The sequence below is a fragment of the Pongo abelii genome, chromosome 7, assembly GCF_028885655.2.
Source record: "Pongo abelii isolate AG06213 chromosome 7, NHGRI_mPonAbe1-v2.0_pri, whole genome shotgun sequence".
Lineage (NCBI taxonomy): Eukaryota > Metazoa > Chordata > Mammalia > Primates > Hominidae > Pongo > Pongo abelii.
Genome location: NC_071992.2, coordinates 149,408,089 through 149,435,787, shown reverse-complemented (window position 1 = coordinate 149,435,787; position 27,699 = coordinate 149,408,089). Strand labels below are relative to the sequence as shown.

At 45.5% G+C, this 27,699-nt stretch overlaps 1 protein-coding gene across 1 annotated transcript in view; it reads right to left on the bottom strand.

Moving 5' to 3' along the window:
• TG (thyroglobulin) overlaps positions 1 to 27,699 on the bottom strand; it is a 276,418-nt gene that overhangs the window by 107,445 nt on the left and 141,274 nt on the right. The window contains exons 36-40 of the mRNA XM_024251255.3: positions 16,175 to 16,309; positions 14,446 to 14,610; positions 10,148 to 10,367; positions 8,425 to 8,518; positions 5,445 to 5,604 (exon numbers count right to left, since the gene is read on the bottom strand). Of these exons, the coding sequence (XP_024107023.3) occupies positions 5,445 to 5,604; positions 8,425 to 8,518; positions 10,148 to 10,367; positions 14,446 to 14,610; positions 16,175 to 16,309 (774 nt within the window). The remainder of the gene's footprint in view (positions 1 to 5,444; positions 5,605 to 8,424; positions 8,519 to 10,147; positions 10,368 to 14,445; positions 14,611 to 16,174; positions 16,310 to 27,699) is intronic.

Below are 27,699 nucleotides of genomic sequence, written 5' to 3'. Positions count from 1 at the left end.
GTCATGCCACAGGCACACTCTTTACCCCTCCTGATGTGCTTCGAGGCTCGGGCCCAGGGGCAAGACACCAGAGGACTGCTCTCAGCTGCCCACAGGGAGAACTGACCTGAATGGAAGCCCTCCAGGCCTGCGCTAACACTCTTCTCCATCCACTGCCGCACGCCCTGATCTGCACCGTACCTCCTGGCTCCTATTCCTCTGCTCAGAGCACCCAGCAAGCATTCACCTGCTCCCTCATTGTTGAATTGGCTCTTGTTTGTTCATTCGATCTCTTCAACGATCTGACAGAAACCCCTTAGCACTGTTCTGGGCTCGCCCTGGTCTTTCCAGACAACATCAACAAGAGGCAGTGTAGTGTAGTGGCCATGGAACCAGACCAGCCGGCTGCAGTCCCAGTTCCACCATGTACAGCCTTGAGGGGCCCTGGACAAGTTAATATTTGTGTGCTTTGATTTTCTCCATCTGTAAAATGGGGATGATAATAGCACTTCCTCATAAGGTTGAGTAAATTAGTTAATACTTGTAAGGGAAACAGAAAAGTGCTTGTCATAAAGCACCATAGAAGATTAATTTTTAATAAAATAGAACAAGTTTAGGTTCTAACATTATGTTGCTGATGCTCTTAGCAGTGTGTCCTTGTCTCCAGCCTGCCTGTGAGGGGGCACCCACTGCGGGAGCATTCTGAGCCTGTTTTGGGTAGAGAGGACAGCAGACCTGCTCAGTAGGCCTCCAAGTGTCCCAGAGACAATGAGGTCATGGTGTGTGTGGTTACCGTTGGCAGCCAGACCTTCTGTCTGGTGTCCTGGCCAAAGCACATTTCCTCTGCTCCCACACCCTGCTGAGCCCATAGGCCCCTTGTCCAGCCTCTCCTCCTGTGTCCCGTCTGACGCCACCACCCCAGTTCCCTTCACCGCATTGCTTTGCCAGACAGAGAGGAACAACGACTTGGTGCCAGATGCCCCCTGGGGTCTGTCCTGCTACAGGGTCCAGGCTTGGGGAAATGGCCTCCCTTCACCCAGCAACTGCTTCCTTTCCAACTGCTCACATCCATAGGAACCAAGACTCCCTTTAAACATTGGGCTGGGCTTGCCTTTTTTCAGCAGAGAGCATGCATTTGTCTAGTGGGCCTCAGGACTGCCATGAGCTTCTGCTTTCATTTTCCTCCGGTCTCTTTCACAAAGTACCTCTGGAGTCTGGGACTCTCAGGGACCGTTTTCACTCTGGGATACAGCAGCAGATGCTGCACACGTTTATCAAATGAGATGATGCTCACGAGGGGCTGCTCAGCCTGGATCTGTGAGTGACAGGGCTGCCACTGCTGAGATCAGGAGGCAGCTCTGTGCCAGCCACTGGCTAGATACTGGTCCAGGAAATGATAAAAACACAGCCTGCCTTGGAAGAGCCCCTGTCTAAGGAAGAAGCAGGGAATGAACATGGGTGAGTCCTGGTGCTTGTCCTCACATACTTCATCTCACGTGAGACGCCCTGCAAGACTTAGCATCTTCTGCTCACAGACAGGCAGCCTGCACTGGGATGGGGAAGGAAGGAGCTGCTCAGAGTTTTGGCCCCACAGAGCCACAGAGCAGCTCTCAGACCCCATCCTGCTCAGATGCAAAGCCACATTCCCCGCAGAATCCTAGGCTGAGGCTGGCATGCAAAATAACCAGCTCTTTCCAAATCTATGTTCTGAACTGCAATTTTCAGTGACTTAAACTGGAAAAAGGGAGAGATGAAGAGGTGGAGCACAGGAAAGTTGGAGGGCAACAAAATGATCCTGTTGGACCTTGTAACGGTGGATCCAGGACATCAGGCAACCCACAAACCCTAGAGAGCATCCAACACACAGGACGAATCCCAAGGTAAACTGTGGACTTCAGTAAATCATAATGCACCACCGTCGGCTCATCAAGTGTAATACATGTGTCCAACCGAAGCATCTTATAAATAGCAGGGCAAGAAGGAGGGGCAGAAGGGAGTGTATGGGAACTCTCTGTCCTTTCTGCTCAACTTTTCTATAAACTTAAAACAGGTCTAAATAATAAAATCTATTATTTAAAAAATATGAAAGAGGGAACGGTTGCACCAGTTTCACAGGCTTATTGGGGGATTAACTGGGATCAAGGGCTGGCCCCTTTGTGCTTCAGGAGGTGAGCACCTGCTTCCTGTTGGCCTCTGCAGGGCCAGGCTCAGTCCTGTCTCTGAGCTTGCCTGAGGCAGGCGGGAGACAGGTCCTCCATAGCAGGAAGCCTGAATCTGCATCATGGCTCTGCTGCTGCTGCTCTGCCCTTTCCCTATCTCTGTGCCTCAGTTTCCTGATTGATTTGATGAGGATGTGAACTTCTTTGCTCCCCTCTCACAGCTGAAGAGCAGGGAGGTGCAATGTGAGAGACTTGGAAGTTTGGGAATGTGGGACACATGAGGCAGGCTAGGAAGGAAGGCAAAGAAAATGGCCTGTGTCTCTCTAGTAGAATAATTTATAATCCTGTGGGTATATACCCAGTAATGAGATTGCTGGGTCAAATGGTATTTCTGGTTCTAGATTTTTGAGGAATCACCCAATCATTCTACGATAAAGACACATGCACACTTATGTTTATTGCAGCACTATTTACAATAGCAAAGACTTGGAACCAACCCAAACGCCCATCACTGATAGACTGGATAAAGAAAATGTGGCACATATACACCATGGAATACTATGCAGCCATAAAAAAGAATGAGATCATGTCCTTTGCAGGGACATAGATGAAGCTGGAAGCCATCATTCTCAACAAACTAACACAGGAACAGAAAACCAAACACCACATGTTCTCATTCATAAGTGGGAGTTGAACACTGAGAACACATGGACACAGGGAGGGAAACAACACACACCAGGGCCTGTTGGGGGGTGGGGGGCAAGGGGAAGGAGAGCATTGGGACAAATACCTAATGCATGTGGGGCTTAAAACCTAGATGACAGGTTGATAGGTGCAGCAAACCACCATGGCACATGTATACCTATGTAACAAACCTGCACGTTCTGCACATGTATCCCAGAACTTTAAGTAAAATTAAAAAAAGAAAGAAGGAAAGAAAGAAAGAAAAAAGGAAGGAAGGAAGGAAGGAAGGAAAGAAAGAAAGAAAGAAAGAAAGAAAGAGAGAGAGAGAGAAAGAAAGAAAGAAAGAAAGAAAGAAAGAAAGAAAGAAAGAAAGAAGGAAAGAAAGAAAGAAAGAAAGAAAGAAAGAAAGAAAGAAAGAAAGAAAGAAAGAAAGAAAGAAAGAAAGAAAAGAAAGAAAGAAAGAAAATGGCCTGTGGCTAAATGAACATGAAAGACAGACCCTGTTCAGCACAGCTGAAGAACAGGATATCGAAAGGGCGTGTCCAGCCATCTGAGGGAGCTGCCTGCACTACAGTATTTCTTGTTGTTCCACCAACAGAGTTTAAGGCACAGGATGCCACTTGTGACTGTGGTGATAACATTTCTCAGCCTCACTGAGCTCCGCTGACCCATCAGTGAAATGGCCGCTCCCTGCTGGCCTCAGAGATCTCCTGTGAGAAATAGATGAGGTAATCCAGGAGAAATATCTGGTGAAGACAGACACACTCCATAAGTGTAACTTTCCTTCCCTCTTGCTGATGGTTTTTCCCTTGAGCAAAATGAACAGGCAGGCTTGGTGCACATCAGGAATGAGCGGGATTGGGTGTTCTGGAAGCTTCCGTTTCCTTCCCACAGGCTGCCCCTGCCAGCAGCCAAAATGAGTTTGCCTCTCCAGAAGCACATGAATTCTCAACAAGATTACACTCTGTGAAATCATAATCCCCCGCCCACTGAGGGACAGACGACATATGGAAACTCTCTTCTGTCTAGAAATGCTCTAAGCCAACAAGACAGCCATGTCTGGGAAAATCTCCCCAGGTCCAGGCTCCTTGGGGCGAGTCCTGATGTCACCGCCTCTAGAGGAAGGGGCTACCAATGGCACAAATTATGGTCAGTCTTGTGTTCACACAGAGGAAAGCAAACCCAGGCAAAGAGGTTTCCCTCTTCAAAGAGGAAAATAAACTCACATGTGAATAATTCTTTAAATACTCTCCAAAGAGCTTCCACAAAACCCCAGTTACCATATTCACTTCTCACCACGACATATATGTGAAAGAGGGTGGGGATAATTTTCCTTATTTTACCACCGAGAAAACTGAGATTTGGAAAGGCCAAATGAGGGACCCAGGGTCTCTCAGAGCCAGGAAAGGGGAAGCTACATCTGTCCTTGGATTCCCAGCTGACCCTGCTCCCCATCAAAAAAATCTGAAATCTGTTTCTCATCCTAGTCTACATAGACATCTGGTTGTTATTTGCCTTAACTTGTTGCCCGTTTCATATGTCTAGAACCTTCTTAGCAGCATCCAAGGCCTCATGCCATGTGGTCATCCAGGTTTCTGCTCATGCTGGACGCCTACCCCACACATTCACACACATTCTAGTCCAGCTGGTCATTCCGACCACCTATCTTCCATTCACCCAGCCACACTTAGCACATAGGATATCTCAGATCTTAAATGAGACCCTTGGGAAACAGAGATGAAGCAGTCACTATCCTCGAAGATGTGCAAAACTCAGGTCTCTGAAACCCTTTTACATGTATTACCTCATTTAAGCCTCATCATAACTTTGGAAGTCAGGTAAAATTATCCCCATTTTACTGGGGACAAGACTGAGACGGGGTGAAAAGGAAGGTTTTGTCTGAAGGTCCACAGCCAGAGGTGGCCCTGGGCTCTTCAGATTCCTAGGCCAGTGACTCTGCCCTGACCACTGCAGCTGATGCCTTCCCTGCTGCAGGTGGTAGCTGGAGGAAAAGACGTGGATGGAGGATGTTTAGGTTGGTCCAGGGCTCACTTCAGCCCTAGGAGTCAGTGGGGAAGACGGAGGCCATAGAAGGGGTGATCAACAGGTTTGTGATAGGGAACAGGCCATTGTTCACAAGTGAGGCCAGTATTAAAAGGAGGTGAGAATCTCCTTACTGATACAGCCCTGATTCCAAATCAGATGGCTTCCCTGTGGGCAGAAGAGCTATATAACTCATCCCCTAGGGTTGCTCAGGGCAAGTCAATTCTTGGCCCTGCTGTTCCCTGACTGTATAATCTTAAGCCGGTTTCTAATCTTCTTGGGCCTCAATTTCCTTTAAACTACACACTCACACATACACACACATCGCAAGATAAGACCTGTAATGGACTTGGAGCAGTGCAGCTCAGACATGTAGTGAGTTATCAATAAATGTCAACTATCATCTTTGTCTATGGGTGTCAGTATCCCTGGAGGGTCTCCCATATGTGCTAAAATTTCCATTGTGTGCCTAGCTTGGCTGGAGGAGGGGCAGGGGCAGTGAGGGGATGGGTCTTGGGGATAAAAGGGCTGAGCCTTGGCTCAGGGGGTCAGCAACTCCCATCAGAGGCAGCAACTCACCAGAACTCAGGAAGCCAAAGACACCCACTCGGTAGCTGGCAGTGACCACGATGAGGTTGCCAACAGCAGCCAGGAAGGAGCCGTCGATAGCCAGCCATCCTTCACTCTCCTCCCCATCCATGGTGTTGTGGAAGAACACCAGCACAGACGCGTTAGGAGCCTGTGGGAATTGGAGAAACGTGAGGCTAGAATGTGGGGAGGGCACCTTTCCCATGCTTGGAGCCTGATTCTTGGTTGACACAGGACTCCTCTGGCCAGCTCTGTGGCATACTTAGCCCCATGCAGTGGATGGAGCTGTGTCCCTCTAAATTTATACACTGAAGTCCTAGCCCCCAAGACCTCAGCAGTTCACTGTATTTGGAGATAGTGCCTAATGTGGTAATTAAGGTAAAATGAAGTCATATTTGTAAGTCCTAATCCAATAGGACTTGTGTCCTTATAAGAAGAGGGGGTCAGGACACAGGTACAGAGGGAAGGCCACATAAAGACACAAGGAAGAGAAGAGGAACATCCGCAAGCCAAGGAGAGGAGCCTCTGAAGGAACCAATCCTGCAACACCTTGATCTTGGACTCTGTTTCTAGAATTGTGAGAAAAATCTCTCTGTTGTTTAAGCCACGCAGCTTGCAGTGCTTTGTTATGGCAGCCTGAGCAACTACTAAACCCCATTCATAGAGAAGGAAACTGAAGGTCACAAAAGGTGAGGACACTTCTCCCACATTGCAGAGTGAGCAGGTGTCAGGGATGGCTGCTCCCTGCAGACCTGGAGCCCATCTCATGGTAACACATAGCCTTCCAGCTCCCAGTTCTGGCCCATGCTTTATTCCAAAAAAGCATTCTGGGTCCTTGGCATCCCCTTTCCCTTGGATGCTCTGTGACTGGACCCATCTTGGTAACACAGAGCTAGAGTTTAGTATGCACTTGCTAAGAGCCAGGCACTGTGCCAAGTGTTTACAATGGGGCCTCAAACAGTTCTGTGAAGTTGGCAGATTCTTATTATCCACATTTTACAGATGAAGAGGCAGAGGCTTAGACATGTTGAATGGCTTGCCTGAGATCACACAGCTAGGAGGTAGCAGAGCTGAGGGTTTGGAAGTAGGCTGACCCTATTATATTAGAATCATGTGTCTGAGCTGGGGATCTGAGGCCCCAGTTCAGGCCATGGGATATGCAGGCACCCGGTAACTCATGCTCCATCCAAGGTCCTGACTCCTTGTGATATCACCACTCTACATATGATGGTCTCAGACAGACACACAGATGTTTCTACAAAGGGGCCCCCTCACGTGAGCAAACACTGCCTGAGGACCTGCCCCCGTAAGTGCTGTGCTAAACACTCTGCCCTAGAGTGTCTCATTTGATCTTCCACCCAAGGAGGTAGAAGCTATGGTGAACATAAGCACCCCACTCTACAGCTGTGAAAGCAGAGTTTCAGAGCAGTGGAGTCACTCATTGAAATGCCTTACAGAGAGGAAGGGGCTGACCTGGAGTCTCTTCCTCTGTGACATTCCAGCTCAGATGTCACCACTTGGTGGTTGTGGATTCTTCAAATATGAGGTCTTTTTAAATGCCACAGAGAAAGACCAGCTTGAGTGGTCTTGAGTTCATTTGTCCTGTTCTGTGGGACAGATCAGTGAAGGGGCCCTGTGTCCCCCTCCTAAAAGTGCCCTGCTGACTCATCTTTATTTTGGGTAGTTCACCAACAAGGAAAAAGGCCCTTTGGCTTGTGGCTGCTGAGGCAAGGGCAAGGCACAGAAAGAAGAGGCAGTCCTCAGCTCCCACCTCAACGACAGCCACAGGAAGTGTCCAGGAGGCTGGCCCCTCCAGTTCAGGGCCTGTCACCTGGAGGCCAGGTACTGCCCATCTGGACTGAGGCAACACTGCTCCTCCCCCAAGGTCAGGATGGGGCCCAGACAGCCCAAGGCAGAAAAAGCCAAACTCTCTGTTACTGGGAAATGCCTTAAGAAGAAAGAGCAGAGAGTTCTACAGATGTCTATCAGGTCCGCTTGGTGCAGAGCTGAGTTCAATTCCTGGGTATCCTTGTTAACTTTCTGTCTTGTTGATCTGTGGCACATATACACCATGGAATACTATGCAGCTATAAAAAATGATGAGTTCATGTCCTTTGTAGGGACATGGATGAAATTGGAAATCATCATTCTCAGTAAACTACCGCAAGAACAAAAAACCAAACACCGCATATTCTCACTCATAGGTGGGAATTGAACAATGAGAACACGTGGACACAAGAAGGGGAACATCACACTCTGGGGACTGTTGTAGGGTGGGGGGAGGGGGGAGGGATAGCATTGGGAGATATACCTAATGCTAGATGACGAGTTAGTGGGTGCAGCGCACCAGCATGGCACATGTATACATATGTAACTAACCTGCACATTGTGCACATGTACCCTAAAACTTAAAGTATAATAATAATTTAAAAAAGGAAAAGAAACATAGAAAAAAAAAGAAGAAGAAAGAGCACTGGCTTTGGAACATGGTGACAGGGATGAGCCTCCACTCTGCCCATCTGAATATCTTTATGTAACTCACTTAGCCTCTCTTAGCCCCAGGTCTGCACCTTTAAGATAAGGGTAAATATATCTCTCTACATTTTTCTGTCAATCAATTGATTGACTAATCGATCTATCAGTCTATCCTCCTAGAGTTGATGTGAAGACCAATAAAATCATAGATATAAAAGTGCTCTTTAAACTGCAAACCACGTCCACAGTCTTCTTCCTGACACCATGGAAAAAGCACACACTCATGGTCACCACTCACTGGTTCTAGCCACAAGCTCTGAGGACCAACTGATCAGTCCACAAATCACTCACTAGCTGAGTGACCTGAGGCAAATCACCTAACCTCAGCTCAGCAGGCCACAGAGGAGGAGACTGAACTGTGCTGGCCACAGTGGGGACAGTGGATTTCTAATGGGACAGTCTTCAGGGCAACCATAGCAAGTGCTTCTGAACTCACCACATTCTGAGGGATGAACACATTGAGATACAAACAATCTTCACTGACTCCAGGAGTCGTGGATGTTCGGGTGCCTGGCTGCCAGCAGCTGGCCCTGCAGATACAGACTGGGTGACTTCCAAGACATGTTCCATCACCACCCCTCCCCACTCACCACCATGGTCAGAGCCCACTACCCCATTCCAAAGCCTGGCATCACACCAGCTCTGCAGAAATTAGGCAGCTTCAGGAAATGGGGGTGGAAAGATTCAGCTCCAGTGAATGGAAGGAATGACAGAGTGCTCACCGTTCTCTGGCCACTGGCCTGTGGAAGAACATTCCCCAGAGACAATGCACCAACTTAGAGAAGTCTGCTGATGCAACAGCTTGAGATAGAGAAGAAGACAATGAAAGCCACTCAGGACTTTGGCCCTTCTTTGCTCCAAGAGTGCAGACTCTCCTTTGGAGGGGGTGTCCTACCTGCTTTCTACACCAGTACAGAGTCCTACAGTACCGGTTTGAGCATCTCCCAGTACGAGAGCTGACCACAGCTGTGACTATGTCTAATGGCAGCGCAATGGTCATCTACCCAATAGGTGACTTGGCTCATCACCTAATCCTCACTAGCCCTAGACTACAATGACCCAAGCTCTCAACTACTCTCCACTCAAAACCTATGTGACTCCATCACTTCATCTGTCAAATGGGTACATCCTAACATGGTAAGGCACTTTAATTCATGCATATTTGTTATTTTTGTTTCCCAGCAGTGGAGCACATGGAAATCCATGCGTTTCCACTCCGACTGCCACCATCCTAACTGAAGTCCTTATCATCCTTTTCCTGGAGTACTTTAAAAGCCTCCTAGCTCATCACTGTATCTGGTAATGGGCCCATGGGCCTGCTCAGCAGCCAGCCATGGTGGTAATGGGTATGGAGGGTGCAGCTGCCTGAGGATAGAGCCATGGGGTACCTGTTGGGAAGGAGATTCAGGTGGGAAGGAGATTCAGGTGGGAAGGAGAAGAGCAGCAGTAATAAGTGCTGTTTTCACAGATACTCTGAGTATGATTTAATTAGAAAAAATCACAATATTGTTCTTCAATATGCTTGCTATTTAAAGTGGTATACACATGGAAAAGAGGAAAAAATGAAATTTTTGATGAGGAAAGAAGATAGGATATGGGTGCTCTAAAAAAAAAAAAAAAAAAAAAACTTGTAATTTTGTTCCTAGTGGGAAAAATTTCATTAGCTCATTTACTTTCCCTTCAATGCTGTGTCTCCCAGCTTCATTAAGATCAGATATGGCCAGGAAGCTGAGCTTGGCCACTGCAATACCGGTGCAAGTGATGTGTGAACCCCACTTCCAGGCTTATTCCATGGGAACCTCTCCTGTCAATTATTTCACAGCCTCTCTTCCTGGATCAATGTCCGGGGGACCTTGGAAGGTTCATGCTGAAGAAGGCAGAGCCTCCATCAGCCTGCGTCCCTGAATCACTGCATGGAGCAGAGCATACAGGCCCCTCCATCACCTGATGGGCTTTACATGAGCAAAACAGTGTTAAGCCACTGATACTTAGGAGTTTATCTGTCACAGCACTTAATGATACCTTAGCTAATATATTCCATCCTCCATACATTGCTTTATCCAAAATGCACTGCTCTGCTACTGAGTCCCATTTGAATAGATTAGAATGGAGAAGATTTCCCTGAGCATTTACCAAGATGTGCTCCACTCAACCCATACCTTGGCTTGCTGGCATCCCAGGAGCCTGTCCAGTTCAAGGGCTCTGGTGCCTGGAAGCGCCTCTCTGCCAGGGGCGGGGCAGCATATGGAACTCCAAGGAACTGGTCCACTCGCTTCCATGAGGTACCCACATGGATGGCCTGGGACCTGCCCAGCAGCCGGCCATGGGTAGAAATGGGCACAGAAGGTACAGATGCCTCATAGCTAAGCAGAGAGATTCCTGTTGGGAAAGGGAAGAGAAAGGGTTGAGGAAGGGGAGAGGCCTCAGTGAGTGCTCTCTCCACTGGCATTCTGAATGTGCTTTCAACAAAAGAAAAATGACTGCTTTTTGCACCTTGAAAATGTCAATCATTTATTCAGACCCCTACAGCTTAAATGTAGTCAGGTTTTCAATGTAAACAAACAAAAAAAAATGGCAAAAACAGCTGATCTTTATTAGGCACCAAAATGCACAGAATGCAATGCTAATCCCTTCTATACATGGATCCAGGCCCAGGACCCCTTACCAGCACCCTGGGGCCTTTTGAAAGAACAGAGAAGCAAACAGCAAACAACACCCAATCCCCTGGGGAGGCCTGGAGTGCAGCCCCACCTTTAAACACAGCCATCATTTCTGTGTTGAGATGTGTGGGTTACTCATCCTGAGAGAGATGAGTAAAGAATAGAATTTCTTCAGCCACCCATGTCATATTTTGCTGCCAAATGAGTTAGCTGTAATCTTACCAAAAAAAAAAAAATACTTTTAGGACTTTTGGATTTCAGAATTGCAGTGTAGGGGTTGCAGGCCCATATTTACATTTCATTAGTGAGGGAAGAGATGTAGAGGTGGAGGCCTAGGGACTGCTAGGATCACAGGTGATATAGGGTGATGCAGGATTCAAAGCCACAGCTTTCTCAACCCCAGCTCTGACCACACCCCATGCACAAAGGGTTGGGACCAGTTCAGAGCTTTGCCTCTCTCTGCACCAAGGATGCCCTGGGTGCCCCAGCTTGCGAGGCCCTCCTGCCCATTTTTTCATGTCCAAATCCCTCCTTGTCCACAAGGCCAACACTGGTGCCACCTGCCATGCTTCCCACCCTGCTCCATGCAACACTAATCGCCAGCAACATTCATCAGTTTCTCTGTAGCCCTATCTTGTTTCCTCGATGACATCTTCTTTCATTCATTCATTGATCCGGTAAACTTTTGTTGGACCCAGGCTCAGTGCCAAGTACTGTTTTCAGGAACTTAAGACAGGCCTGTCTGATGCCACACAGGACTCAAAGCCCTGCACAAAGGAAGCGGTAAACACTCATGGAGAGATACTTCAAGTGTGTGTGAGAAGTCTCTTATTTCTGACACGTAGATGTGGTCTGCTGAACTCCACTCTCGGCTGATTGAAAGACAAAGCCTTTCTGCTTTCTCTGCAGATCCTTCTATAAAAATATGTATCTATTGCAGTGGCAACTAAACAAGACAGTGGGGAGAGGAGGCAGATAGACCTGCAGACAGACCGAGAGGCAGACAGGCGGACAGAAGTCCATCTACTCCGCAGGAGCTTATATCATATAGAAGTTCTCAACTGGAAGTAATTTTGCCCACAGGGGACATTTGACCACATCTGGAGACATTTTTGGCTGTCACAGGGGTCAGGGAGAGATGCCACTGACATCTGGTGGGAGAGGCCAGGGCTGTTGTTAGACATCCTACAGTAGGCAGGACAACTACTGCTTCCACACATATACAACAAAGAATACTCCAGCCCCAAATGTCAGCGGGTTCTGAGGTTGAGAAGCCTGGGTATCATGTCTGTCCTTGACTTCCAGGTCACTGAGTGTCACCATGGTGAATTGGTTAAGGAGTCAAGCAGATCTGGGTTTTATGCTTACGGAACAGCTAGTTATTGGAAAAACTTTACAGTCTTTCTGCCTATGAAATGGGAACAATAGCGTCTCCTGCAACACAACAATGTCAGGAATAAATAATACCTGTAATGTTCCAAGCCCAGTGCCTGAAAAATGGCAGAAGTCCAACACATAAGTAAATGAAAGAATTAATGAATGAATGAGTGGAAGGAAAAAAGGAAGGAATTGGCAGGGGTAGGGGGACACAGGGAGAGGAAAAAAAGAGGAAGAAGAAAAAAGAGCAAATGAAGCCTTCTCTGTTGCAAAGACATTGGAATATGAGTTAGAACTCAAAATGGAAACTCAGGCTGGAAAGAACAGTTGCTGTTTTTTAATCTGGCCTCAATCACAAATCATGGCTGATGTCACCCCCACAGTTCCTCCTCGCAAAACTTCCTGTCACAATCATAAATCAAGGGGTCTCAGGCAAGCACTCAGGACCGTGGCTGCTGAAGTGCTGGAACCTCATTCTGCTATGCAGGAAACAGCCACATTTTATGTATGTGGCATCATCCAAAGGTGGGAGCAAAGCCAGAACAAATATAAAGGCTGAAGAATTTCGGGGGAATGCAGGCCTGCTTTCCCATGGCAATGGTATTCAGTCTTCCCTTCAGAGGCTGCCCAGTGAATCCCCAACTCAATGAGATCAAACACAGGGAAAATGTTAGATGTGAAGTTATCTCTTTCAAATTCTTTTGCAGAAATGGTAGATTCTTTCTAGAATACTCACAGAGGCCACGTGACTACCTGGGTTAAGAAAATTATCTGTGGCCATGTGTATTAGCTGTAAACAAATAATGTCTGTGTGAAAGTTGAGACACCTGTAGATGCATATGTGCACACATCTTCTTTTGGAAGTGAGCATTTCCCACAAAACATTTCCACAGAGTTTTAGTCACACTGAAGTAATAGAGAAGCAGTCTAATTTGTGTTTTACAGAACTCAAACCTCAATGTTAAGTCATTTTTTCAGCAGAACTACCACACAGTTTGGCTACACTGTTGTGAAATATACTATTAAAATCTATAATCCCTGCACTTTGGGAGGCCGAGGCAGGTGGATCCCTTGAAGCCGGGAGTTCAAGACCATCCTGGCAAGCATGGCAAAACCCTATCTCTATTAAAAATACAAAAATTAGCTGGGCATTGTGGCATGTACCTGTATTCCCAGCAAGGCATGAGAATTGCTTGAACCCAGGAGGCAGAGGTTGCAGTGACCCGAGATTGTGCAACTGCACTCCAGCCTGAGTGACAGAGTGAGACTCTGTCTCAGAAAAAAAAAATCTACATAGCTTGACTAAACAATATAAATGTCCAGATAAAGAGAGGGCAAGACTTATGATTGAGGGCCTAACAGCTCATCACATAGCAATCAAAGCATTCTCAGGTCTGGAAGACACTCTTGTGGTCTGAAGGCTAAGGTTGAGGAGGGGGCAGAAGAGGAAGATATCTCTGGCATCAAGACAGAACCAAAGGACTGTCAATGCTCTAGGACAGCATGGGGCCAAATCTGCGGCTACTTGGTTTTGTAAATAAAGTTTTATTGGAACACAGTCACATCTACTGGCTTACATGTTGTTTACTGCTGCTCCCATGCTACAATAGCAGCTGACTAGCGTTAACAGAAAAGTATGGTTGTAGAACCTTGCTCTAGAAGACAAGATGGCAGATGTAGCTAACAACAGTCATCAATTTCACCCAATAAACATGTCTAGTGGGGGAAGGGCTTCCCCCAGAGGCCCAGTCCCTGTTTCCTGTTCTACAGCTCTTAGCAGTCTTACTTAGTGATGGATTTATGGCTGCTCCCTCTTGCCTTGCCTGGAGCCCCAGAACCAACACAGTATCTGACAAGTGTTTTAAAACTAAGCTCAGCCAGGAACAGCTTCTCTCTCCAAAATGTTTATGATGCGATAGTTAGGCTGCATGGCTTTGTGGGAGAGGACTGCATCTTGAGATCGGTGATCTGGCTCCAAGTTCCAGCTCCATCATCACTAGCTGTGTGAAATCACAGAATTAACTTAAATTCTCTGGGCTATAGCCTTCTGATTTCTAAGACAGGGATAAAGCCCTTATCCTGCCACCACACAGGATTAGTGTGAGGACCAAATGAGATAAGGCCTGTGAAAGAACTCTCTAAACTACAAAACCATAATAAAAAGTGGGCTCTTGAATTATTTTACTAAGAAACTCTTCAAAACCAAGATGGCTTCTGTAACTCAAAGGAATAAATGAATAAAAGTGATACAGAAGTAGGAATTTTTTCTACCTTCCTTCAGTCTACCTCAAGTGAGTGCCACCTAGCCTAGAACTTTGGCCAACAAAAGCCACTGTCCTCCAACTCACCATGTGTTTAAATAGTCCCTTCCCCAGACCCAGTTTCCCAGGATGGCTGCAAAGGCACAGGCTTAGGCTTACCTGGCTTCCGGTAGATGTGGGTGGCCTCTTCACGAAGCAGAAGTCGGCAGTTCTGGCCCTGCAGACTATGTGTGCAGCTTTGAGTATCAGCATAGAACATACATCTCACAGCCCCAGGTTGGGTTTGCAGAGTGGTGATGAGACAGGCCTCATGTTGGGAACATTCTGCAGAAAAGAGGGAGAAGAGTGATACTTGGGCCTCAGAGATGTTACTTCACTCATGCATCGATCCAGTCATCCACCCAACCATCCACTCATCCACCCTTCCACCCATCCATCCTTCTATCCAATCATGCATCCATGAATCCAACCATCTATCCATCCACTCATCCATCCACCCATCCATTCATCTACTCTTCCATCCATCTACCCTTTCATCAAATCATGCATCCATGAATCCATCAATCCATCCATCCACCCATCCACTCATCCACCCTTCCATCCATCTATCCTTTCATCCACTCATGCATCCATGAATCCATGAATCCATCCATCAGTCATGCAATCACTCACTTATGTGAGCACTACAATAAATCCTAGGCACTGTACCAGGGGATGGAAATAAAATGGTAGCAATGGGAAACCCAACCCTCTGATCAATCTACTTTCCATGCAGCATTAAGGTCTTTTTTGTTTATTTAATTTATAAATGTGCTCTTGTTATTTCCCTGCTTAATATATCTCCATGGCTCCCCATGCACTTAAGGATTACCTCAAACAAGGCTCTCCATACTCCAGCCTTTATCTTCAGCCCTGTCTTCCTCTCCTGTTCTTCAATGCCTCCTCAGCTGGCACCATACCCACTGTTCCACCAGGGACCATGCCTTTTCCCATGTATGTCAAGTTCTGCACTAGACAATTTAAACTATATGACATTCAGTCCTAAGAACAGCTCTGAAAAAGTGCTGCTTCATTTCATTGGTCAGGTTGTTGACAGCCTAACAGCCCTATTTATAGCTCAATTTCTGTGAACGGTACCACCCAGAGGTGTGCAGTGCATAACCTGCATATCTGTACATGGTGGTCCAATCTGCAAGATATGCATAGCTTTGTGCATATTATTATCCAACCTTGCAGAGAAGGAGATTCATGGAATTCATAGAACCTAAGAGGGGGTTAGAATCTTGGCAAGGGTATAAATGTTATCTGATGTCTGCCTCTTTCAGAAGCTAAAATTCTTTGTAGAACATTCCCATCAAGTGGTTACCTAGCTTTTGTTTAAATACCAACAATGACCAAAAACTCTCTAAAGGAATCATGCATCTGTGGGCAGCTTTGCCTATTAAAAAGTTATTCAACTGCATTGAAAAATGTCTCCTAAAATTTGAGTTTTATCAAAACAATAGCTCTTAGCTGTATCCCACTGGCCAGACAAGTGTACTTCCTCCTCACCACAACAGCCCACCTGCTATCTGAGGTCAGCTGCCAGAGCTGCCATGCATGTGCATCTTTTCTGCCTCAGAATAACCCACTAGATCATTCTTCTGATCTTCCTCTGACCTGGGTTTATGTCCCTCATCTTCTGGCTGGCATATGCCCTTGGACACCTTGGCTGCCCTGTGGGGTAATGAGGAGACTTCACCCAGGTCTTCTTCCCCAGGTTAATCCCTTACTTCCAAGCATCCTAGGTTATCGTAGTGTCTCCTGTGTTTTTCTAAGGTGAGAATCTTGAGCAGCACTTGTGTGAGGTTTTGTCCCACCCTACCTGGGGGTTGGAAACTCCCCTTACCCGACAAACAGAGGTCTTGGACAGCAGAGAAATTGCTGGTGGCAGCAGTGCTGACATGGGCAACATCAAAGTGCCTAATGGATGGATCAACAGCCACCGAAGAGAGGGCCAGGGACTGCCACGAGTCCAAAGACACTAGGAGAGAAGGCAATGGACACAGTCACATGCAGTTGTCACCTGGTGAGTAACAAAGATAGCCGTGTATTACCCAATAGCCCCAAAGGCAGCCTCAGGGGCATCCTCCTCATGGTCTCCATTCCTGTGCAGTCTGATAGCTTGATCCATCTTTCCATTCTACAAGCAATTATTAAATTATTTATGAGCCAGACTCTGTGCTCAAGCCTAGGAATACAAAGGTTGAAAACAGAACGAAACAAACAGAAAGCATGGCTGTTTCTATTAAGCAGCTCATAGTAGAATGGGAGAGAAGTTGAGAAGAGAAGAAAAACACCATGATATAATTGTTACAAAGCAACAGTTAAAATAATACGAGGTAATAGTGATACTAACAGACATATCAGGTTAATCACGTGCTACTATGCTCAGGTCTTTACAGACACTACATCAGTTGCTATCAGTTGTTTTCTGTAAGGGACACTGTGGGGTACCATCTAGACCCCCTGCAGGACTGAGACCCCCCCCCCCCTGCAGGATCAAGGCTCTCATTTCCCCCACTGTTCTTAAGCTGATGGCTGGCAGCTCCCAACTGAGTCTCTCTCCAGGAATTGCCTTTGATCTAAGAGAACTGCCTCCCCTTCCCCAGGGACAGCCTGCATCCCAACACTGTCCATGGGGGTAGATAAAGGTTCGTACCCCCAGCCTCAAGATGGAACAAATCTGAAGGGCCAGCCTAGCTTCAGAGCTCACTGGAAGATCAGTGGGGCCATCATTTGATTTGCATCAAAGTTCTTCTTCCTCTGGCCAATCCTGCCTCTCACTTCCTTCTGATGGAACAAGTCTGAAGGGCCAGCCTAGCTTCAGAGCTCACTGGAAGATCAGTGGGGCCATCATTTGATTTGCATCAAAGTTCTTCTTCCTCTGGCCAATCCTGTCCCTCACTTCCTTCTATATCCCAAGCACACTCTGCACCAAGCTTCTTACATGCAAATCTCTATCTGAGAGTCTGCTTCTCGGAAAACCCCAGCTAAGACATCTTCCTTTATATATGAAGAAAATAAGACACAAGAGGTTAAAATGACCGGCCTGTGAGGGCACTGTTACTGCTTGGTGGAACAGGATTGGAACTGGCCTTTGTATGTAGTGAAGCTTGTGCCCTTCTGCTCTCTGGTGCTGCCTCCCCAGGCCTGTACGTAGGACATGGCTGTCTCAGCATGGGGGAGGGAAGCACAGGTGTAGCAGCCACAGAGATGGCTTGGGCAGCGGTGAGGCGGCGAGCTAGTCCCATCTGGTGCAAGGCCCATGACTAGAGCCAGACCGAGTGAGGGGGATCCTGAGTTTCCACTTAAGTTTCCACTGAGACAAAAGACTGTGAGTCTAGGTCAATGGATGTATCATACTTTCCACAAATAATACTGAAGAGCTTGAAAGGCTGCCTCCCAAGATAGGCTTCCGAGATCATTCAGGAGAGCTGATTCCAGAACACCCTGGAGAGATGTTCAGTGGGGCATCAGTGATCATTAATAAAGAAAATCTCTCTCTCTCTCTGTAACATGCACACACCTTCTTGCTTGCTTTTGTGTTTTCTTTCTTGTTTTCTTGCTTCTTTTCCCAGAAGACCACAGTAGTGTGTCCTTTAATAAATATTTGGTAGCATTTACCTTGTGTTAGCAGAACACTATGGCGATCTCAAGCACAGCACTTTGAAGTTTACAAACCATATTCACTTCATCATCATGTTTGATCCCAACAGCACCCAAATGAGGGGCTGGGTAGGGGCTCTAGTGCCTCTTTCACAGAGGAGGAGTCAGAAACTCAGAGAAGTTATATGACATTTTTCAGAACATGGAGCTGGAAAATAACTAGGCCAGAAAAGAATCAGATGTCTTGGCTCTAAGTCAATGCTTCTTCTATCCCGTCTGAGTTTCCTATGCAGCTGAGCACCTTTTCCAGAACATTATCCCCAGGTATGAAAGGGTCTTTGCCTTTGATAACACCCGGCTCTTAGCTATACAGGGAAGTTTATAATTTTTATCTTAAACCTGTCTTTGACAACCAGCACACTGGTGGAGAGTTCACTAAAATTAGACTGGTAAATAAAGCAGCAAAACAGTCTAGTGCCATGTTTTGGTTGCTCAAGCTGCTATAACGGAATACCATAGGCTGGGTGGCTTAAACAACAAACATTTATTTCTCACAGTTCTGGAGGCTGGAAGTTTGAAAGCGGGGGGCCAACATGATTGGGTTCTTGGTGGTGCCCTCTTTCTGGTTGATGGATAACTGTCTTCTTGCTGTATCATCAAGTGGCAGAGAGCAGAAAGACCAAGCGAGCCCTCTGTTGCCTCTTCTTAGAAGCGCACTGACCCCATCATGAGGGCTCTGCACTCTGATTAGTGCCCAAAGGCCCCACCTCTTAATAACATCCCATTGGAGGTTAAGGTTTCAACATATAAATTTGAGGAGGATGCAAACATTCAGTCTATGACATGTCTATATTGTTTTACAGTAAAAAAAGAAAGAAAAAATAAGAGAGAGAAAAGATTCATCCAGGGAAGTTGCCAAATAACATAACCAGTTTCACACAGGCCCGGCAAGAGGAAGGTAAACCTCCATACTCTGTCCTGGAGCAGTGGGTGCCATCCTAAACTCAGGAGCTGTGTCTTCCTGAACTTGGAACCTGGCTTGACTGCAAGAGATGCTGGGTTTTCATTTTCTTAAGCGTCCTCCACATGTTGTTATTTTCATGGTAAATATAAGGGGCATTTTTGCAACATGACCAAACTGAGCTGCATATTTTTAGAGGGTGAGAACACTGCAATTTTAGAGAAGTTCTATGAAAGGGTTTTAGGGCTAGACTCACCAATTATGGTCTTAAAATGGAAGCCTTGGCCATACTCCGTGTTTAGGTTGATGTCTGGGAGAAAGCACTATAATTAAAGAGTGAATTTCATCTCCAAGTGAAAGCCAGTTCATCTGTCACCACTCCAGGGCCTAGAGCCAAGTCCTGCCATTCCCTCCACCTGCCACTGTCCCCTGGCCTGCATGAACCCCTGGATGAGCCACTGCTTTTGTGTAGGATCCAACATCTGGGAGGTCCACAAGCATCTCATGAAAATTCTGAGAGCAAACTCTTTGTGGAGGCAGAAGGATGATGAAACAGGAAAGTTGGGGCTCTTGGCAGCATTTTGTGAGAGTTTACTGTTTGCTAGGAACTTGCAACACTGCTGCATTTAGTATTCATGATAACCAATGAGATGGGTACTGTCACTGTCCAAGTTTACAGACAAGGAAGCAGACGATCCAGTAATACACCCTTTTGCTTAGCCAATCGGCTTAGCCAGTGTTAGCATGGCTAAGTAAGTGGTAGTGCCAGCTAGGGCTGGAGCCAGCTCTTGCAGGTACAGAACCCAGAGTTAGTACATCATAGACTTCCCCTCCAGATGAATGAGGTGGTAGCAGCTTCCAAGCTCACCCAAAGTGTGAGTATTTTCCTAAAAAGTAGAGTCTACGGTTTATTGATTAATTTTTATTTTTTTTTCATTTTTCTATTTTTTTTAGTTCATAGATTGCAATGCTAGTGTCATTTATTTTAAAATATAATCTCTCCTTTAATTCAAAATGCATGCTTATCGCATCGTGAGTACTTACCTGTAAGTGAATTTGTTTTGGTGGGTGTTTCTTCTTTTCCATGAATGTCTTTGCAAATCCTGGCTCTACTCCTATCCTGCTTAAACCATAGTCGCTCTGTATTTTATCATCAAATGGTAAAATTCTCTCCACATTATTTTGTTTTGCAAAATATCTCCTTGGCTATTCATTCTTTTGGATAAAATTTACCATTTCAAAGTTCGAGAAAGCTTCATTGGGTTATTACTTGGAATGATCTCGAAGTTAAACATTAATTTGAGAGAAAATTTTTTAATTTGAATGTTATTTAATATTATACTTTATATTTGATGCCATTAAGAATAGAATATGATATTATTCCACTATATTTTCAAAATGGTTTTTGTTGACATAGAGAAAAGCTATTTACTTATGTGTTTATATTTTCTAACAGGACACCTTACTAAAATCACCATCAATGAAACTCACAGACATGGATGAGACAAAACTGGTTCAAGATACTCTATCCTCTTAGTGGGGTATGGGTCCCCTTTACTGACCCTGAGTAGCCACCTAGACTGGTTTGTCTAAAGATTCGACTAGAAGATTCCTAGTTCTCTGCCTCAACACTCCAGGCTCCCTTGACACTACTTTCCTTTAAAAAAAAAAAAAAAGAACTAAATTAGACCTATTTCTAATAAATACCTCACTAATATGTGCCTATACCTTTAATTGTCTTTAATCCCATCATAAAATTATAAATTCAAGTCCTATTTTTATAGTCCAAAATTATAAATTAAAGTTCTATCCTTGTCTAAAATTATAAGTTCGAGTTCCATCCTAAAACAAATCCTGATCAGGGTCAAGTCCCAGATATAATTTAGACTTCAGTTCTCCAAAAATGAAGCTAATACTAAAAATCTGCATCCACTAAAATACTCAATCTGGTCTAATTCTAGTTTTTGTTTGTCTGGCTGGCTATATTTTTGGTCTATGTAACAATATTTGGCCCAAGAAAAATTAAAGACTTTAATGGACACAACAAAAGCCTCGTAAAAAATTTCCAAACTAATTGATCTACGCACTCAATGGAAACAAAAGGACTCCATAAACTTAAAAAAAAAAATTTAAAAACACACAAAAAAAACTTACAAAGTCAACTCTTGTGTTTTCTTCCGTCCCCGCCTCTCCTCCCCCTTCTCCCGGTCTTACTCCTCCTTCCAGCTCCACTCCAGTCCCATGACATTTCAGATTTAGCATAAAAATAAAGTCCATAATTTTAAAGGCCTAAATTAAAAAGGCTCTGTCTTTTGAACTCTGCCTGCTTTACTAAATTCTTGCAATAAAAAATAGATCATCCCAAACTAAAACAACAAAATACCAGACAGCCAACCTCCAGTCAACACTTCAACAAATATCTCCCTGGGTAACAGGAGTTTACTAAAAAAAAATTAACATGAAAATGGCCAAAATAAAATTCTGAAACCTTAAAACGTGCCAGGTTTTCTGAGATTCCAACTGACTACATATTATGGCCCATTCTAATACATATTTTAAAACCACTGGCCAAATCATACTAAAAAATTCAAAACTGAAATTGTGATTCATGATTCACAAAACCTACAACTAAAAAATTAACATTTCGTCATTTAAATTATTTGCCTATCTATTTTTTCCTGTTTAAGTCTACTAACTTTTCTACTAATATCAAAATAAAACTGACTATTCATAATATTAATAGGCTCTTTGTTGTGTGGTTACTTTGAAAACAGGACCAAAACTATATTCCAGTCTAGCAAGGATATGCCTCCACAAGGCTGTAGATTGGGAACCTGCGGTATTAACTAAGTCAGCTGTGTATGTTTGTTCTTTCAATCATGTATTCATTCAACAACTGTTTACAGGCCTCCTCTGATACTCCAGGACTGTACCTGACAGCCAACGGTGGCAGCCTGGAAAAACACTCTAAGAAGCCAAAACATTTAAGATGATTCTTACTGTCCATTGTAGTTCTCAAACTTGGGTGAGCATCAGATTCTCTTGAGAAATGTGACAAAAATTCAAAAGTCCAGGCCCAGTTCTCACTTCAAAGAGCTGGGGCCTCTGTAGTCTATTAACTTTCCTGATTCTGACACACATCCAAGTTTGAAAATGACTGTGGTCTCTAAGATATCCTTTTTGGTTTTGGTTTTGTTTTAGCCATGATTGCTGGAGACACAGCTTAGGCTAGTGAAGGGGCAGTTCTGAGTTCTAAACCTCACTCAGCCTGACACTGTGTGCCCTCAGGCAGGTCCCTTAACTACTCTGAGAAACTCTAATCTTAAAGATCTTTGTGTTACACATTGCCCTTGTTCATGAACTCGAATAAGCATAATGTCTCTCAGTAGATGACAAATGGACCATTGCCTTTGTGGGGTAAATTGATCCATCAGCACCTTTGCTCTGAGGCCCTTGGATCCAGGCCTCAGGAAAGGAGTCCTTTTCCTCCAGAGCAGGGAGAAGATGGAGTAGGAGGGAGAGGTGAGCCGAGAGGAAAGCCAGGCAGGTTGGCTCCTACAGAGTGACTCTCCTGCCTGGTAAGAAGGGATGTGCCTCCTTGCTCACTGGCATGTTCCCTAGTGGTGCGAGACCACACAGCCCTCTGCGCATCTCCCGGGCAGCCAACGCTGGTTAGAGAATAACGTCAGGGTCCCCTTATATTGCCAGAAACCAGAGAAGAGTTGAACACACCCAGCAGCTGACACTAACAATTGGCTATGGGTGTATGTCAAAAATGGGACACAGTAAAGCAGCCAGACTACACTGTGTGACTTTGGGCAAGCCACTCCCCTTCTCTGAGCCTCAGTTTCCTCATCTATAAAATGGTGATATTAAAAGACTATCTCTCCTAGGGTTGTAACCACAAATGAATGAGTTACTAGATATGAGCTGCTGCCCTGGGGAAACATTCAGCAAACACAGCCACCTTCACCATCTCTTGGTCAAGCTACTTGGTTCCTGATGCAGTCTGGACACTTTTTTCAAAATGATGAGGCTCTCAGCCTCGATGGAAGTACCAGGGGTGTTCTTTAAGGGTCACAGGAGCCCAAACTACTGCCAGTGATGTCCCAGCCAAACATCTCACTCCTGACTTCCACCTGACCCCTCTTCCCCTCGCCCCACTGTCCCCCTGTCCCCCTGTCCCAGGGCAGCTTGCTTCCTGCCCAGGACGGCCTCCACAGCCTCTCACCTCGTGTGCAGTGTGCCTGCCAGTGCCACGGGCAGGGCCTCAGTTTTTGTGGGAAACTTGCTGCTGAATTGCAGCAACATCTGTAAACATCAGTGTTTCAAGGTTTCACAAGCTTAGCAAGTCCCAAAATGATGCCATTACTGTCCCCCAGTGCTCCTTTTCACTCGTACACCATGTTCTTTCTTTCCTCAGGGAATGTTTCCACCACTCACTCCATTGTCCAAACCAGAAATCCTATCATCCTTATCCTCCCAGTGGAGTCTACATGCTCAGCCCCTCTAGGAACTGTCTTTTCTTTTCCACCTAGTTCTGGCCTCATCAATTTCACTGCAGTTACCACGCAGGCTCCAAACAAGGGCCTCCTGATCATGAGTCTCAGCCCACTCAGGCCATTCTCATGCTGGTGCCGGGATAACCGTTCTAACATCTGCATCTGGTCAGGGCACTCACCACATATGGTCCTCCAAGGTACCAGGCAGACCTGTGGTTGGCAGGGTCAGTCACTCCAGCTGCATTGCAACCCTCCACTTTTACAGGGTGGTCCTGTGTGCCCCCTACTCTCACCCACTCACCAAACACAACACACAATCAGAAGTGAAAACAATATCGATTCACAATGTAATTTCAGTTACTTATGTTAACTCGCATTGATCTTCATAACAGATGGGGACACTGAGGCACTGGAGGAGAGACCACAGGATACTCCCCCAGATCATAGAGACACCACCTAAGGTTATAGAGGCATCATTCAAGGTCACAGATGCACCCCCAAGGTTACAGAGGCACCCCCAAGGTTATAGAGGCAGCCCCAGGTCACAGTTCAGAACTCAGTTGAGGTCCTACCAGCAGGGCACAGGGACTGTGCTTTTCTTCTGCTGTGCTACAGTCTTGGACCTCCTCATTGAGGTGGTAATTGACAGATCAGCCCTCATTCCCAGCAGCTAATAGGCACCTTCCCAGCCCTTATCCAGCCCCACAGCATGGTGGTTAAAGGTCTTGGTGACTCTTTCAGTGAGTATGAGTAGCTTACCAGCAGGCCCTAAGATCTTGGAGGAGAATATACCCTTGGAAGTAAGAGGCCCTGCCCATGGGGCAACAGTGGCCCTGAAGGAAGAGAGACTCATGGAGGTGACACAGCCTCTTTCCTCTGTGACCAGATAGACTAGCAGTGAGTGCTACTATTTAGCAAGCAAGAAGTGCTTGAAAAGTCATGTAAAGATTAACTGGTTCCATCTAATGGTACTCTATTGAGATGAACCCTCCTAACCCTACTTTATAGGAGGGAAAAGTGAGGTTCACAGAGGGCCACTGACTTGCCCAAGACCAAACAGCTGAAAGGCAGGCAGCAAGTCAGTATCTGCACCCAGGACAGCCCTATATGGTGAAATCCCCCTGCAAACCAGAGCTGCTGGGGGGACAGAGGCAGAGGAGAAGGAAGGGTCTGGGAGGGATGATGGGGGCAGCAAAGAGGCAGGAGGTGATGGGGGCAGCTTGGGTCACCTCACAACCTGGAGGCAGCATGGCTGCAGTCTCTGCATGGGCGGGCCTCTGGGTGACATGAAGGCACTTCTATTCCTTTCTAGAAAGCACCATATCCCCTTTTATAAAGCTTAATTTTTATTTTTAACTGACAAATTATAATTATACATATTTATGGGGTATAATACAAGGTTATGATATATGTATATGATGCAGAAGAATACTTTTTGAGATCTATTGCACAGCACAGTGACTATAGTTAACATATGGCACATTTTAAAACTACTAAGAGAATCAATTTCAAATGTTCTCACCACAAAAAAAAAATAAATATCCGAGGGATGGCTGTGTTCTTTTGATTGATTTAATCATTCCACAATGATTCCCTTTTTTAATGGATACTAAGTAGAAAAAAAGTTATGCTAGAACATATTTGAAATTTTCCATTGATATGTAGATAATCACGTTTAATTCTACTTTCTTCCCTCCTTCACTCTCTCCCTCCCTCCTTCCTTCTTTATTTCCTTTCTTCTCTTTTTTTCTTTCTTCCTTCCCAGACATCAGTTAAAGGAGAAAATGTTTATTTCAAGGTTTATTTTCAGCTGTTAAAAATGGCCAAAAAGGCTTTCGACTGGAACCACCATCTTCCAGTAATTCGCCAAAATGACAAACACAAAGGGAAAGAGGAGAGGCGGCACCCGGTATGTTCTCCAAGCCTTTTGGAAAACATGGAGTTGTTCGTTTGGCCAGATATATGTGAATCTATAAGAAAGGTGATATTGTAGACATCAAGGGAATGGGCCCTGTTCAAAAAGGAACACCCCACAGGTGTTACCATGGCAAAACTGGAAGAGTTTACAGTGTTCCCCAGGGTACTGCTGGCATTGTTGCCAATGAACAAGGGCATGATTCTTGACAAGAGAATTAATGTGGGTATTGAGCACATTAAGCACTCTGGGAGTCGAGATATCTACCTGAAACACGTGAAGGAAAATGATCAGAAAAAGAAGCCAAAGAGAAAGGTTCCTGGGCTCAACGGAAGCACCAGCTTGCTCCACGCAGAGAAGCACACTGTGTGAGAACCAGTGGGAAGGGCCAGAGCTGCTGGAACCTATTCCCTATGAGTTCACGGCTCAGTAGGTGTTAAAATAAAATAAAAGACCTTGGACTGTAAAAATGTTTTTCTTCATTGAGTAGAAGTGTGATGTCCTCTCCCCCAAAGAAATATTTAAAGCAAATTTTGATTGTATCTGAATTTATTGTGTAATGTCTTTGCTATTCAAATTTAATGTATTGCTTGCTGAAAGATGTGAGGTGTCTTATTGAGCAACAAATTAATCGCTTAGAAAGTGGCCAGATAATACTTATGAAATATTTGTACTGGTTTAAAGATAGTCCCACTAAATCATCATGGAAGAAATAAAATAATTTACATTAAAAATTGCCAAAAAAATTACACATCACTGTAAGAGCTACATGCACCCCGCAGGCAGAGGTCTGCCGCTCGCTGGCAGGTAATGACAGGTGAGCTTCTGCTCTGGCCATTGCCTCCCTCGTTTGAAAAACAAGCAGAAAGTGCCTCCAAGCATTTTTGTATCAGATCCAAGGGCAGAAATGTCAAACCAGTAGCAAATGCCTGACACTCTCTCCAACGTTCAAATAATCACAGACCCATCCCATTTATTGTATAAAAAGATCACATGACTTTCTTAGGACTCATCAAAAATAAAGAAAACAGTGAGTCCAAGGCATCCAAAAGTCTTCAGGATCCTCACCCTTCTTCCCGCAATCAAAACCAAGAGGAATTTCTTTCAGCTGCTCAGCACTCATCAAGTGATTGCTCCTGAATATGGAATAGCTGGGAAATAGAAGAGGTGGTTTCCACACCTGCACAGGCTGGCTGGGGTAAACTGCGACATTCTGAAACCTTTCAGGCAGAAGAAGTCTTTCAGGCCCCAGCAAACCTTCATGATCCCTGTGATAAGCAGAATAGAAGTGACTGGAAGCTGCCTTGGAGGCCTGTACGGCCACAGGGCACTTGCTGGAAGGAAGAGCCCAGCTCACGTCTCAGCCTGTCATCATCGGACGGAGACAACATTGCATTGAGACATCCTGCTTTCTCACCAGAGACCATCATTCAAGTGAGAACCAGGACATAGTGGCCTATATTTGTTCTTATCAGCATTTATCAAAGACCAGATGTTCCTTTGATAACAGAAGGAAGGAAGACAAAATAAAGACACCCATGTAATTTTGTGGTTATTTGCAGAATGAAAATGGGAGGAGAGCTGCCGGTTGGTTCAACATTTCTCCAGGAGAAATTCTTTATACTTGCAGCAGACACTCCGGGCCTCTTTTAACATTCACAACCCTAGAAAAATACCCAGACATCCTGACCTCTCCATTCAGCCTCTAAATACCTACTTTTGAGCTCTTCAGGGAGCACACTCTTATCTCCGACTCTGTATCTCAGTGCTTAGCAGAGGGGTGACAGTAGGTGTCATGGGTTGAACTGTGTCCCCCCAAAATTCATACATTGCAGTCCTAACCCGTAGGTCCTCAGGATGTGACCTTATTTGGGATAGACTCTTAACAGACATAATCAAGTAAAAATGAGTTCATTAGAGTAGGCCTTAATCCAGTGGTGGTCTGGTGTCCTTATAAAAAAGGGAAATTTTGACAGAGACACTTGCACAGAGGGAAGATGGAGTGAAGAGGTGCACGGAGAGGGTGCCATCTACAAGCCAAGAGGAGAGGCTGGGGACAGATCCTTCCCACAGGGACCTTGGAAGGAATCAACCTTGTCTACACTTTGATCTCAGACTTGCAGCCTCCGGAGCTGTGGGAAAATGATGTCTGTTGTTGAAGCTACCCAGTTCTTGGTACTTCGTTATGGCAGCTGCAGCCAAGTAACAGAATAAGTGTGCACTCAGTGACAGCATCCACTCACTGATTTACAGAGGGCCTGCTCTGCCGCAGTGCTGCTCTCTAGCATAAAATGTTCATCATACTGATACTTTCCACCCTATCGCATGCACATATTCAAATGGCTCATAGGGTTGAAGCATCTCCTGTACGAAGCGGCACAGACATG